Below are 16,420 nucleotides of genomic sequence, written 5' to 3' on the forward strand. Positions count from 1 at the left end.
CCCAATCTAGCATGCATTCATTCAAACAAGTCTTATGCTCATCAAGTATTCATTAAATCTCATAGACAAGATTTCTTAAGTCTACCAATTCTAACTATTTTGAGATTGAACTATGCAACCTAGACACTATGTCTTTATCCTTAATCTAATTAACACTAAGTTGGATCAAGAACAGAATGTTAATCACTATAACTCAACTTGCAATAATCAAAATCATAAGACTTGCATTAATCAATAGATAATCGGTTCATAACATTACAATTCAAAAGACATAAGTTTCATAATATTACAAACCACATAAAACTTGAATGAAAAATACATGCATTAATTGTTCATGAAGAAATAAAGAGAAAGAGACTAGCCACTCACGTTGAAGATGATAAACATGATGATTTTCTGAAATTGCATGAAGAACATCTCCTTGATCTTGACTTGAATCCTTGATTGATGATGTTTTGTGATATTTTTGTATGTGATTAGGGCTCTAAAAACCGAGGAAAAAGGTCCCCAATTCGTGGCTAAGGGTTTCCCTTATATAGGGAATGAATAACTTGTTCCCAAAGCCAAAAACTCACAAAATACGGAAGCTGAAATATGCCTGGCGTAATTTACGCCACTGACGTAAAAGCTGGCGTAAATTTACTCCACGAAGTGCTCTTTTTTCTGATCTCATTCATGGCTTGGCGTAATTTACTCTGGCCTGACGTAAATAACTCCAGTGTTAAAATGCTGATTTTTTTCTACTTTTCGCGAAATCTTCTTCAATTACCATTTTTCACCAAAAACTCGTATATTCTTCCATTAGCTTCCAAATACCTCAACTTTTGTCATTTATAAACCATCATATGCGTAAAATATGGAACTATCACCTGTAACTCATCTTCTTACTACTCTATTATATAAGCGTCGTGCATGAGAAAATGACCTCACATGGTAAAGCACCTCGACGCTCAATAGCCGTAGGATAAAATTATGTGATGTACCCATCGTTTACAACAATCTTTACCCAAAACCTACAACTACTTGTAGTTTCTTTCGCGGCAAACGAAAAAGAAAATAAAAAAGGAGGAAGATCCCAAGTTTTGTGTGTTGTCAAAATTGTGGGTAATCACAAACGCCCCTCCAAAACTCCCCATGAACGCCCATTAGGGGCAGTGGTGCGTTTTGGGTTGTAACAGAATACTAAAACTGGTATGTTACAGGTGGTCAAATGGTGTGTGATATTCTCAGGGCATAGCTGTTCAAAAAAGGGAAATGTAATTACAAAAATAATCTTCAATTCCCATAATACGGAGTGAAACTTTTTCATAGTTAATTTTTTTCAATTTTGATTTTGTATGATTCCCTGATTGCAAAAACATATAGGAATCATTTATATGACCGCGATTTAAGGATACTGTAGTTTGTTTGGAGAGGTGTAGCGATAGAAATATGTCAGTAACTGTTGTGTCACAGTTTTTTTCACTACAAGCTTCAATTTCATGCAACATAAGGTAGCTAAAAATGTGTAGGTAGTTTGGATAACATACTTCGGACTTCACTAGTCAGAATTGAAGTGCAATGAGGTGATCTTAGTACAAGACGACAGTTCTACTTTGCTATGCCCGAGTTCATATTGTAACTTTCTTAAGTTGCCGTTTAGAATGCTAGCTACTGGTGTATCCAATGGATCACACGCATAAAAACATCATTTTTGCATAAAAGGAGCGCTCAAAGCACTTAAAAAACAACATTAGAAGCATTTTTATAATTGGCTGTTCACCGTCGTCCGCTCACAATCACAAAGCAGGACGCACATCGTTCTGCGTAAGTCCGGAAGACAGCTTTCTATGCTTAACCCTTAAAATATCACCTGAGCAGCACACATGCTACGTCACTATTACACATAAACACTAGTTGCGCATTCTTCGCATAAAGTCAAGAAATCATAACATGACATGTGTCCTCGATCAATGCGGAGGACTTTCGTCTATAAATAGACCCCTTGAGTCATCATTTTAGACAAATTGAGAAATTGTGACTGAGAACACCTTTCTCTCTCACAAAATACTTTCTTTCACTAGAACTCATGCGCTCAGACACAGAGCGCAAGACGGACCAATTTCTAGTTTCGTCCGGAAGATTGATAAAGCCACCCCACGACATTACTGGCCGTGATCCGGGTCTGCAGAGATTCGTCCCGAGGGTAAACATCAATCGACAACACACCTCACCCCGTTGAGCAGTTCTAGTATTGTACTGATACGTATTAACGCTAGCCGGAAATACGTACCAACACTAGCTAGCCTATTTCTTGACGTCATCAAACCGGTGCATGCTTAATGTCCCTTCATCTTACATATTTAATTTACACATTATGCACATTTATTTATTACAAGTCACCATAGCTCACTTTTACCCATCTAATCTAACCCTTATGCTTATTGTCCTTTCATCTTACATGCCTGAGTTCATATGACCTTGTTCATTTTTTCCATTTTGCAGATGTTTTTGGTTAATCTTCTAATATAATCCACCGTAGAATCTTCATTCTTTTCTAACATCATATAACCCTAATAAGACGAAATATAACGGATTGAACCAAATATAAAGTTTTATTGTCTTATATAAAAGCTCCATTGATATACATATACAGTTGGATACAAAGGAAGTCAAGATTCAACAGAGTTTCACAAAGAAAAGCCTTTTAGTCACATTCTTGAATCCACCTCCACCACTTTAGCCAATATCATTATCCCAATCCTATTGCCTGTCCCATAAGTCACATGTAACAAATATAAGTTCTCATGTTGGTCTCATGAGATGTGATTTGTACACAAGCTCCTTTTTGACAAACATCACAACTTTTTTTTGACCATTTTAACCTTCTTGATGAAAATAGTTAGAAAGGGTAAAGTAGTCTAATAAACTGTTTGCTTGTATATGGCAAAATGGGTTCGTCTAAGGATCACCCCCTGTGTGTATTTAACTTGGACCATTCTCTACGCATGAGGGGTTTGTTTTGGTGTTGTGGAAGTGCTTTTTGCTAATGTGGCATTGTTGTGGGATGAAGGGGGCGATATGGTAAATGTATTGTTGTGGTGGTGTGATGTTGTTAGTAAAATATAATTGTATTGGGTTAATTAATATTATATATAAAAATAGAAAAAAAAGGTGACTGGCTATCTCATCGTTGTGCCCATCGTGGTTTTATCCCACCACAATACAACATTGCCTCCCACAACAATGCCATAAGGGCTGTTGTGATTATTGTGGAACAACAATACCTTTTCGTTGAGGAGCATAGTGTATGGTCTTATGTTACAAAACCAAGTCCTTTAAAATCCGTACCTGGCTCGTACGACCCCTTAGTTTTTGTACTTCATGGTTTCCTTCTCAAACCCGATCGTTGGGAACTGTTTGGCATATTCCTCCACATCATGGCGTAGCTTTGAAAGCTCTGATTGGAAGTTACTTGACTCCATTGAAGCCACAAAGTCCTTCAACTTGGTCCCTGATTCACATAACACAACACCATGATTAATGATTCAGACCTATAAACTTCTATGATCAGATACTAAAAAGAAAAAAGTATCACATCCTATTCAGACATGCTTTATGTTAAACACCATATACATGATACACTTATGTGTATATTGACTTAAGTGTGCATAGAGGTAGTTTAGTATACCTTGGGCAGCACCCTTGATCTTCAGAGCCAATTTTACAGCAAGGTCAAAAAAGTAGGCAACTTTAGCGAAATCCTCTTCAACAAATCCCCTTGAAGTAAGAGCAGGGGTTCCTAAAAGATATAAAATAAAATGAAATATATAAAAGATAAAATGATAAAGATACTTTTTTGCTAAGGAATGCTCCTCACCCATTCGGATACCACCAGGAACCATAGCAGACACATCACCAGGAACAGTGTTTTTGTTGGCTGCAATGTGAACTGCTTCCAACACCTTTTCAACTCTTGAACCATCTATTCCCTGTTATCATATACGTGTAAACAAGTTTTGAATCGATATCTATCATAATTATGTTATAGGCTAAACGTAAGTTTCAAAGAAGTACTTAATTCTTCACCTTTGGTTTCAAATTGACCAAAACTAAATGGTTCTCTGTTCCTCCAGACACAAGCTCATACCCACTTTTAGTTAAAGTCTGAAAATGGACAAAAGAGAATCAGTTTTACAATGCTCCTTAAACTTGAATACACTCGAGAGTTGAGACGGTCTGTTTATAATTCATACCTCTGCAAACTTGGCACTATTACTCATGACTTGCTCTTGATAAGCCTTGTATTCTGCTGTTGTTGCCTGTAGTGGCATAAATTCAAATTTTCCGAAATAAGTATTTTAAAATTTACTACGCGCATATCCTCAAAGGTTTTACGTAACTTGTTCATGAACGTAGCAAACCTGTTTCAACGCAACTGCCAAACCAGTGATAGTGTGGTTGTGTGGGCCTCCTTGAAGTCCAGGAAAGACAGCCTGGTTGATTTTGTCTTCAAAATCATACAACACCTTCCAAAATAATAATAATAATAATAATAATATGTTAATATCTTATACATTCAACAAATAACCCAATATAGTCAACTAGTCAAGGAGTCAGTTATTTTATATAGATAAGAATTTGCACCTCTTTGCCTTGTTTTGTGACTTCTTTCAATCCCTTTCTGTAAAAGATCATGGCACCTCGCGGGCCACGGAGCGACTTGTGGGTCGTGGTGGTTACGACATCTGCGTAGTCAAATGGGGATGGGACCACCCCTGCTGCAACCAACCCACTAATGTGTGCCATATCTGCTAACAGAATGGCCTTTTGTTTGTCACAAACCTTGCGTATGCGTGCATAGTCATACAAACGTGAGTAAGCACTGGCACCAGCAACTATCAATTTCGGCCTGAAGAGTGTTGCACTTTTTTCCAACTGAAACAGAGGATTCACAGTCATATATGTAAGAATTTACATATATATTTTAGAATTTTCGTTAAAATGCCCAAGTGTATTGACTTTAATATTGACTTCGAATATCGGTGACGGTTATTCAAATTTACAATATATTTAAACGACTGTCCTAAGAGCTGTCATTAGAAAAACCCTAAATTTTAATGTGAGCGAACATGATAGAATAAGATAGATGTTAAACGGAACCTGATCATAATCGATGTAACCAGTGCTCTCGTTTAATCGGTAAGGCATAGTCTCGAAGAATATAGACACTGCAGATATCTTCTTTGTATCAGTCTGAAAAAGTAAGACACACAAATCAGGTTACTATCATAAGTAAACTGGTCAGCACTTATGATAATTGTAATCAAACGGATCGTTTTAGCACCTGATAACCATGTGACAAATGTCCACCATGAGGAAGATCGAGCGCCATGATTCTGTCATGAGCCTTCAATAATGCAGTGTATACTTGGAAATTAGCTGGTGACCCCGAAAGGGACTGCACATTCACTGCATCATTTCATAAACGATAATCAGACCCATCTCAAAATGGAGAATAAAATGAGATAATGTATTATACGAGTCTAATTAGTCTAACGTAAGTACCTCCCCATTTCGCGGGATCTAACCTAAATGCTTCCAAGGCACGCTTTTGACACAAGGTTTCTGCCATGTCAATGTACCTAGAAAAATGTTTACCATCTCATTACTAAAATGCAACGTAGAGAGGTCCGAACTTCAACGTTAATTTATATATGTGGTTGAAATTGAAGTCGTTTGCTTACTCGTTTCCACCATAGTATCTAGCACCTGGATAACCTTCACTGTATTTGTTGGTCATAACAGATCCAACTGCTTGCATCACAGATAGGGAGGTAAAGTTCTCTGATGGGATGAGTTCAAGACCCTTAATAAGCATAATAAAAACATTATAACGGTCAGTTTGGCTGCACTATGAATACATATAAAGTTGATTACTGCTTAATGGTGAATATATGCATATTATATATTCTGCCTTCAAATGTTTATTTTCATGTAAAGTCTGAAACTGAATAATAAAAAACTTCTCATAAGTAAAACGTATAAGGATTTATTTTCCCATGGGAGTATTTTTATTCAGATTTACACGGCTTAACCAGCAGGGCCGTCTCATTAATTTAGAATAAGATGTTCGATAAATGAATATGGGCCCTAATAAAAGTTACACTTTTCACTTCAATACATATAAAAAAGATAATACTACTAATTACAATTCAAAATCCGTCTCAATGATATTTTGCCACGGTATATAAATAAATTAGTTATTATATAAGTATTTCAAAAATTTTGGGTCCTTCAAAATTTTTGAGCCTATTCAGTTGCACGCTTTGCACATGACGTCGCAGACATCTCTACTAACTGGATCTTGTGACCGTTTCCAGTCCTTTTAACTTAAATGAGTTTTCATGTTTGGGGTGCGTGATTAAGGTATTCACTTATTCATCTCAAATACCAAGTACATAATATGAATACTTTCAGCCTCATAAACCAAACATTATCATAGTGTAAAACAGATAGATGACCTTCCATTGACGAGCCTTTTCGTGCTCAATAATGTCTGCAATCTCAGGATCCACAACCTCAAGCGGAGCATTTAACTGCTTAGGCCACTGCAATTTCACACAAACACATAGTTCAACTGTTTAAACCTCACACAAAATCGACAACGCGAATAATTCGATCAAAACTAAAACAAATAAATTAAACTCACAGTAACTCCAGGCCTTTCTTTCTCGTACACAGCTTCACTGGGTAAAGAAGACTGTATTTCACAAAAAAAAAAAAAAAAAAAAAAATTATCTCACTACAAACTATTAAACAAAAGTCATATTTGAAAACGATTATGTAGACACCCAAATTTAAAATTTACGTGATTATCGGAAAAATGTAAAATGAACGCAAATAATCTTGTATTTGAAAAAAACCTAAATAAATATACATAATATTTAACTAAAAAATATGTGATTATATTTCTTCGTCAATTTAAAATTTTAGGAAGAGTTTTAGATGAATTTAGTATACATAAAACAACGTAAGATGATATATACATATATATGAATATTACTGGCTACAAAATTGTTTTCAAATAACCTAAAAGACAAATTGATAAACTTAGTTGGACTCGGTGTCATCCATTTTAAAAAATAAGAGTACAAAATGAAAACAAACCATAGAATAAAGATGACCGCCATTGAAAAGACGTTGTAACGGCTTGTCAGATGAAGACGAAAGCCTACGAAGAGCCAGCGCCATTGCCATTTGTAACCACACTTTTTTCAGTTTTTATTTATTTTAATATAATTTATTTTATTTATTATTATTTATATCTCCAAAAGAAGAGAGGAAAAGAGATAACACAGAGAATGAGGTAGTGGAAATGCAAGTAATTGGCGCGCACAATTTGATCATGAAAGCGTGTCAGGTTTGGGTGAGATTTTGGTGGATGACGTTAATCTACATTATTATTCTGGTCCTCCTTTCTTTTTAAAAACAAACAAAATCCGTAGCGTTATCTGTTCGTTTCATCTCTCTTTAATTTACCCGACCCGAATAATAAACAAATAATCCATTCGTCCCATATTAATAGTCCACGGACAAAAACACATAGTATAAAAAAATATCATAAAAGTATTGTACTTTCTGTTTACTTTCCAGTTTATACTTATATTTTCTTTCTCCATTAATCTTATCCAGATACATTAAGGGCACAATAGAACTTAAGCTTCTTATTCTTTTCTATTTATGGAAGTAGACTATTAATTTGAACATTTCGAAATGAAATACTAGATTATTAATATATGACGAATGAAATATAAATGTGTGTCAGTATGTGAATTTCTTCACAACTACACATTAATTTAAAGTTTTTTAGAAATGAGAAGTTTTATTTTCTATACAAAAGTGCTAAAACATTTTCCTAACACAATACGGTCTACGTCATTGATAAACACAAATACGTTTTCTTAAAGATTAATTCACTTATTGGTACCAATTATCGGTAAGAGAATTATTAGAGACCTATAGATTAAGTTAATATATGTATATCTGGAGAACAAGTTATTATAAGATATTGTGCAGATATTATTTTCATATTGTTTTATTGTATCTTTTTCTACGAGTCTTGTATGTATTATACATATCAATACAGTACAACTCACAATGTGTGAGGGTTGTATTATTATTATCAAAGATCAGTATTATTTTCTATCACTGCATTATTAATTTTATCAATTCCATCATGGTATCATAGCTCAAGTGAGCAGTCCGTTCTAGAGATCGAGTCAGGCCGCGATCATGCTATCATCTCTACATTGAGATTGAGTCAGGCCGTTATCGTGCCGCCGTCTCTTTGCACCGCCGACACATCTCCACCACTCTTCTTACCTTCTTACTTCTTTTCTTCTCGAATCACCTATCTTTATTCTCTAATCAAAAAGAAAAAAAGGAGGTCTATGAATATTTTCTAGGTTTACTGCTACTGTTAGCCGAAAGAATTCTTTCAAGTTATCTTTCGCATTTTTTTCCTGTCTAACTTATTTCAAAACTCTTCATATTTTCACACGTGTATCCACTTATTATTTTACACCAAACTTGCAACTTGCAAGGTCCTGCTACTTACTCAAAGAACAACCTAAATAAATACTATTTAATCTTAACTTGCTTACGTTAGTACATCGTTTAAAAAAGAATTATCAAGAGCATGCATTGTCTGTTGTTCAAGTTTTTATGCACCAAACTCTGAGTTGGTTTTCCACGTCTTCACTTGAGAAGGGGGATTAGAGGTATTAGAGTGTTAACGTATTACTTATGGACCAAGTTAGGATAAGATATTATGTATATATGGCTTTCATATTGTTGTATTTTATCTTTCTCTACAAGTCTTGTATGTATTATAAATATCAATAAAATCCAACCCACAATGTGTGAAGATTGTATTATTATCAAAGATCAATATTATTTTCTATCACTGTATTACTAATTTTATCAATTCTGCCACGGTAACAGAGTTCATGTGAGCGGTTTGTTCTAGAGATTGAGTCAAGCCGGTGTCGTGCCGCCATCTCTACACTGAGATCGAGTCATGTCGTTATCATGCCGTCATCTCTACAACCATTATGAACCTCCACCCGATCATTACGCAATCACATCCATGATTGTAAACTCTCCTTCTTTAATCTGGTATTCATTCTTTTAATCTAAAGTGCTCGGTTAGTCAATCACGTGTTTCTTTAGGAGAACTCTAGAAGAAGCACCGCCTGACGTGCACGGGTAGTACACCTTGTGAAGTTAGGACAACTCTGGAAGAAGCACTATCAAGTCTGTCTCCTTAGTATTTGATCGAGCCACCACTTCGTTTAAAGGGTATTAATGTATAAGAGACATGCAGTACGTAACAACGTGATCATGACCATGATCACGCACTTGAAGAACAAATTATGATCAAGAATATTTCAGTATCAAGCTTCAATTTGGACCTCCACCTCTTCGTTTGATGGAGGTGTTAATGTATCATAGGACTATCATGGCCATGACCCGTTAGGTACTTTTGATAAGTTTGGTAATCATCATGGTTAAGTAATAATAATAACATTAATATAAGTCTAGATTTAATTTAACAGTTAGTAAGTTAGTATTTTTAGAACCCTAGAATGAGTCAATCATACTCCCAAGAGGTCCTTTAGATACTATATAAAGGACCTAGGAACTCCATAGAAGCTAACAATAGCCAATGTACTTCATAGATATCAAGGAAGCCGTGAAATAGAAAATCTCATTTTCTCTCTACTTTCCTTGATTATTTTGTGGCTATTCATTCCATTCATCGTGTTCATGTTGATCTTAGGATCCAACATGTGGTATCAGAGCAGGATCTTCTATGAATCGAAGATGATCCGCATGAATATCGATGAGTGTTCATATCCGAAACCAATACACCTTCAAACCTTCAACATGAAGATATTCATATTTTCAAACCTTCATCATGAAGATCTTCATATCTTCATGAAGATCTTCATATCTTCAACCAAAAATTTCTGAAAACACAAAATCATTCCAAACATTTAACTGAATCTCAATAAAACACAAACATATCCGAATGAGATTCAACCGAAATCGAATCTAATTCAAAATTTTCATTGACACTTATTCAAATTACCTAAACACTTCACTTATCTAAAATACTTATATTCATATAAAAAACAATGTAACTTCTACTGTTCAAATTTACACCGTAAACAAAATTTCAAGATGATGATTCTGCTACAGTATTGTTCGTTCATCTTCAACATCAAGTTGAAAATATGATTTCAATAATTGATGATTGTTACAACAAATCATGCTCAGAAATGTTATCTACATCAAAATTCAAAAAGGAAACACTCGTGTTTCATCAGTCTACATAAACAACAACAGATTCAAGCGAATTTGATCGTGTTCTTCGTCGTTTAACTGAAAACATAAGTTGATGTGTTTAGCGAGTTATACTTCATCGATTTTCAATCTACGAGATGTTTTGGACTCCTCATCAGATGTGTAAGCTTCGAGATTCCTTAATTTGTATGAATAACAATGGTTGAATGAAGATTCAAGCTCGTTTTACGTTTTCCACAAGTCAAACATTAACGAATTGATAAGATACAATTGTATTCAGTTCATTCTAATGATACACGAAGATTCAGTGATGGATTTTAAGCAATGTTTGTAAGGATTCATGTCCTTAAAGTCTCTAATTCAAAAATTCGAATTATTGTGTTCATATGACAAAAAATGACATGTTCATCATCAATTCAGCAAATCTATTAATGTTTTGGTTGTATATCTTTAATAGAAGTATTAATCGCTGCATAAGGATCATTTTTCAATCAGCTTCAAGGATCAATTTGAAGGATTGATGTGTTTTTGATTTTTGATGCTCAATGAAGATGATGAACAATCAACATATCCACTTTAATCAGATTCGATGTCAGATTCGAAATTGATTTTTCACTGTTTCGGTATGGCATTTGATCTTGATTCGGTTCTTCATTCAGTATAAGCTTCGGTATATAGCAGTTATTGATTCAGTTGATACCGATGATGAAGATGATTCGGTATGTAGATTCTGTTAAGGATTCGGGTCCTCAGTCTGATTTGCTACAGTTTTGAAATAACAAATTTGTATGAAATTTGTTATTAGGCCTACCGAATATCATTTTTCCTTGAACTACATTGTTATTTTGGCCCAACAACATTCATACTTGGGCTATTCATACCGAATCTAAAGATGATCAATTGGGCTTACCGAATATGCAAATGCACAAGGCCCGAATATGTTTCACATTGGGCCTACCGAATCTGCTAAACCCAACAGCAGTCCACTTCTAAGATTTTGGTGAATTTTACAAATTCAGTCCCTGACAGGTTTTAAGGTTTTGCAAGGACAGTCCTTTATCCGAATCTGGCTACATTTTGACACTTTTAACCCCTAACAGAATGTTAGAATTTTCAGGGATGGTCCCTTACCGAATCTGGACCTCCAAAGCATATTTTTCCACTACTTTTGAGGCTCGGATTCACACGGCTTTTCTCATACACGTTATTTGCTTTTATTTAGGGAATTGTCGATTACATCAACCAATTAAAACAATGAAGCTTTTATATCATGCAAGCATCATTGTGGGGGAGATATATATGGTTGATGTGCGTATGACTTCCACACACTTAGTGTGGGACTCGGTCTTCACACTGTGACTTCAATACACATACAGTATTGGACTCGAACTTCAAAGAAAGGATTGTTTGTTTGGGGGGAGTTAGAGACTTGAAGAAGATCCTACATCATATGGGAAGTTTTCTTGTGGCCAATATCGAGAGTATTCTTTAAAACGACGATAGTTCAATATACGCCTCAGTAGTGAAACCGACGATATGGATACCAAACATGACATGATTATTGGGACTACCTGCGAGAGCCAATATGATCGAGACTTTGATGTGAGCCCATGTACTTTGAGGGGGAGCTTATAAAGTATCAAAACGACTTCTCAATGCAAGCAAATTCTAAAGTGACAAAGTCAAAGCAATACTTGTTTGACGAGTGAGCAAAGGATAATGAAAAGCGACTTCCACATCTTTGGGGGAGTATTTGAGATGTTAGGAACTTCGAAGGAGCCAACGATCAGAAAGCTACCTTATATCGAGTTGAGCGATATAATGAACTAATTCGTGCCCCATATACTTTGTGAGGGGAGTTTCTGAAGTTTTTTCGAGCTTACTAATCAAGGTAAGTGTTGGAGGGGAGTTATATTCTTCAACAACATGAAGTGATGCTACGATAAATGTCACATGGTTGCGCAAGTCCGCTGTGCAAACTTAAAGATCATTGAAGGTAGAAGAATTCTAATTCAAAGATCTACTTCAATGGCCATGCAAGATTCGTGCGGGGAGCTAGTTAGCAATATCATGTTTCTTTCATGTAATTTTGTATGTATTTCCTATGGAGTGTTCGTTTAGAAGTATGATTACCTCATAAGGGGAGATTGTTAGAACCTTAGAATGAGTCAATCATAGTCCCAAGAGGTCCTTTAGATGAGGACTATATAAATGACCTAGGAACTTTATAGAAACTAATGATAGCCAATGTACTTCATAGAGATCAAGGAAGCCGTGGAATAGAAATTCTCATTCTCTCTACTTCCTTAATTAATTTTTGGCTATTCGTTCGATTCATCGTGTTCATGTTGATCTTAGGATCCAACAAGTATTTTATTATGCTTAAGTGTTGGTTGTAGGAGTCAAATGTAGTTGTTGGAAGTGGTATTATGGTGACTGGATCTCTTGGATATTAATCTGGCACATGACCATTTACAGTAGAGTGTTAGGTTGAATTGGTAGAAGTTAGGTGCTACTTTTTAGCTAGTATGGAGCTATTTAAAGCTGTTACCAGAAGTGAATAAAACATAACTATTTCCATTGATATTTCTCTTCATAATTGATTTTTCTCTTCATAAACCGTTTATATACAACACACAATAAAACAATTAGAACTTGTGAGATAATAAGCAATTAATCCTACATTTGGTATCAAGAGCTTAGGTTTGATCATAATGAAAAATGCAGTTGTATAAAAGAAGAAATACCAGAGCAGAAAAGAGCAGCTGGCTATGATTAGAGTTGCAGTTAGCAGCAGAAGTAAACATCAGAAAAATAGCAGTGGTAAACGGCAGTAAAACGGTGAGTAAAAGTAGTAGCAGAAAAGCAATAGAGTAGTAGAAGATAGCTGGAAGGGGCACCAAGAAATAGCCGTAGTTTACAACAAGAAGTATTCCTAGAAAACAGTACAAAGTAGTAAAAAAAGAAGAAGAAGCAGTATTATCATCATATTAGTAGAAGGTTAATATCAAGATAACAGAAAGTTAACAAGAAGTCAGCAAATACTAAGAGGCAGAAAAGGATGTCAGCAAACGACGGGACTCTAACCATTCGTGAGCAAGGAAACATACCAATTCAATGTCCTAAATTAACCGAGACCAATTACACCACTTGGTCTATTGTGATCGAAACCGTGCTAAGGGCATATGGACATTGGGATGCTATAACCAAAGATGAGGTTGATGAGAAAAATAACTATACTACTAAAGGCATAATTTATCAAACCCTACCAGTAGATTTTCTTTTTAAGGTAGCCAAACACAAGAACGTAAAAGATTTATGGGAATCAATTCGTGTTCGGTATGTAGGGGCTAAACTGGTTCAAAAGGTAAGGTTGCAAACGTTGAGAAATGAATTGGTGATGCTAAAGATGAAAGACAACGAATCAATCAATGAATTTTCGGGTAAGATAATTTCTAATAAATTCAAAAGTCTTGGTTCAACTCTTGAAGAGGAGGTGATTGTAAGAAAGTTTCTCAAACCGGTTCTAAAGAAATACTTGCCAATTGTAGCTCCTATTGAACAATATCCAGACCTTGCTAAAATTTAATTTTAAGAGGCAGTTAGAAGGGTGAAAGCTTATGAAGAAAGGCTTCTAAGTCACGAGGAGAAGGATGAAGAACTAAACAAACTTTTGATGGTAAGTGAACAAAAGTATGGTGAAAGTGGTGGACGCGATAGAGGATGTAGAAGGAACTATGAAAGAGGTGGTAGAGGCCGAGGAAGAGGCTCTGGTCGAGGTGACAAGAGTGGGTTTAGGTTATAGATGTAATTTGTTCCTATTAGTAGTATTTGAGTAACCAAAGAGCCAATGACTTGGCAGTACAAGGTCACCCTTACAACCTTGAGGTTGAGGGTTCGAGTCTTGCTTAGGACATTTCGTGGTGTATATATTCGTGTTAGTATTAGGTGGGTGTGTAAGTTTGCCTTTAAAAAAATTAGTATTTGAGTATTATGTGTATAGGGTAATCAATGAATTCTAACGGTGTTGCTTGCAGGGTTTTACCAGGAGTTACCTCGTTTTATTTTTAAGTTTTATTTGAAATTAACGAAAGTCCATGGCTTCCCTCATCACATATGGTGTTTCCTTCTTTTCCTCACACCTCATTACGGAAGCAACCAAATCTGAAAAGGGCATAATTAGATTCTCCTTTTTCAAACAAAGAAACACAATCAAAGTCCTCCCAAATTCAGGTTCTGGAATTTAAGAGTTGATGCAAAAGCAGATACACTTACCAAAGGTAATTCACCAACTTTAACACCAATTGATGATAACCCATAGTGTTTTTATACCTACAACTCATAGGAAAAATTTAGAGAAATCAGGGATGTTTTTTTTTTTTTTTTTACAATTTCGTAAGCGATACGGGAGTACCCTAATTTATTTAACAAAGCATTTAGGCATAGTTGTTTTAATTGATGATAACTTCTATGCTTCTTTCAACTCACCTGTATTTAGTGATGGATCTTTTTATGTTGTATATATATTCAACAATCATTCAGCCGAGTACTCCCTCAAATGCTCATACCGAATACTTCCCGAGTAGCAGCTACTACCACAACTAACTCAACTTGGATAAATGATAATACTAAAAATGAACATATATTTCATAGCATTATCCTTCAAGAAATACAAGCTTTTAGTTGCAATTGTTCTATTTTCAAGTGATTATCGTTTAAATAATAAAAGGTGAAGACAAAAGACAGAATCGACGATTTAAAGACGCAAATGACCAAAATGCTCAAACGTACAAGTTACAATCCAAGTGGTTCAATTTATTGATGATTAATGTCTAAATATTGATAAGAGTACAAGTCGCGGAACGCAAAGTACAAGATATTAAATCATACAAAAGGACGTTCGAAAATCTGGAACCGGGACATAAGCCGAGCATCAACGTGCGACTCAACGGACCTGAAATTACAAGTCTACTATGCACATGAATATAATATAATATATATATAATTATATAAAATTATATATATTATATTATATAATATATATTTCGCAGCAGCCCACGTTTTGGAATCATTTGGAACAGGATAAGGCGGCCATGCGATCGCATGGACTGGAAGCACAATTCTCATGCGATCGCATGAGCCCAGAAGTCTGGCCAGGTCTATAAATTTCAACGAATTTCGACGAGTTTTACACACATATATCATACACCTCACTCTCTCTCAATTATATTTATATTTATATTTTATAATTATAAGTTAGTTATTAAGTTAATAATAATAAGGTTATTATAGTGAATGTTTTAAGGTTTGTAAGTCGGAACTCTGTCCGTGTAACACTACGCGATAAATACTCATTGTAAGTTATGTTCAACCTTTTTAAATTAATGTCTCGTAGCTAAATTATTATTATGCTTATTTAAGCCGAAGTAATCATGATGTTGGACTAAATATTAAGACTAGGTTATTGGGCTTTGGACCATAATTGGGGTTTAGACAAAAGACAGACACTTGTGGAAATTGGACTATGGCTATTAATGGGCTTTATATTAACTAAATGATATCTCATTAATTTAATATAAATATTTATAATTTGACATATTTATATATAACCACATACGCTTGACTGGGTACGGTGGGCGGTATATTTATAAATACTAATAATTGTTCATTTGACCGGACACGAGGATGGATTAATAGTCAATGGACTCATTAAAACAGGGGTGGATTACATTCAAGGGTAATTGGTGTAATTGTTAATAAAGTATTAAAACCTTGGATTACACGCAGTCGATAACCTGGTGTAATTATTAAACAAAGTATTAAGACCTTGTTACGGTTTAAATCCCCAATTAATTGGAATATTTGACTTCGGGTATAAGGTTAATTTGGCGAAGACCCTCGCACTTTATAATTATCACCGATGGAATATTATGGACAAAATCAGATGGACTTATCAAATAATCCAGGACAAAGGACAATTAACCCATGGAAATAAATTAAAATCAACACGTCAAACATCATGATTACGGAAGTTTAAATAAGTATAATTCTCCTATTATATATCTCATCG

General features: G+C 35.0%; 1 protein-coding gene across 2 annotated transcripts; it reads right to left on the reverse strand.

The window, feature by feature from the left end:
- Positions 1-2,411: 2,411 nt before the first annotated feature.
- Positions 2,412-7,358, reverse strand: LOC139894469 (serine hydroxymethyltransferase 1, mitochondrial). Of its 2 annotated transcripts, none has more exons than XM_071877794.1 (15): positions 7,150-7,358; positions 6,692-6,742; positions 6,504-6,590; positions 5,727-5,848; positions 5,548-5,624; positions 5,327-5,451; positions 5,143-5,235; positions 4,627-4,917; positions 4,404-4,508; positions 4,236-4,301; positions 4,069-4,146; positions 3,860-3,971; positions 3,671-3,781; positions 3,331-3,493; positions 2,412-2,552 (listed from the first exon to the last, which is right to left on the reverse strand). In XM_071877794.1, exons 1-14 carry the CDS (start codon positions 7,237-7,239, stop codon positions 3,348-3,350), a joined length of 1,554 nt encoding a protein of 517 aa, XP_071733895.1. In that variant the 5' UTR covers positions 7,240-7,358; the 3' UTR covers positions 2,412-2,552; positions 3,331-3,347. The 2 variants fall into 2 exon arrangements, with proteins under 2 accessions (XP_071733895.1, XP_071733894.1); XM_071877793.1 differs by lacking the exon at positions 2,412-2,552 and adding an exon at positions 2,576-2,749 and having other exon boundaries at positions 7,150-7,357.
- Positions 7,359-16,420: the final 9,062 nt, after the last annotated feature.

This window comes from Rutidosis leptorrhynchoides, chromosome 2, assembly GCF_046630445.1.
Source record: "Rutidosis leptorrhynchoides isolate AG116_Rl617_1_P2 chromosome 2, CSIRO_AGI_Rlap_v1, whole genome shotgun sequence".
In the NCBI taxonomy this organism is placed as follows: Eukaryota; Viridiplantae; Streptophyta; class Magnoliopsida; order Asterales; family Asteraceae; genus Rutidosis; species Rutidosis leptorrhynchoides.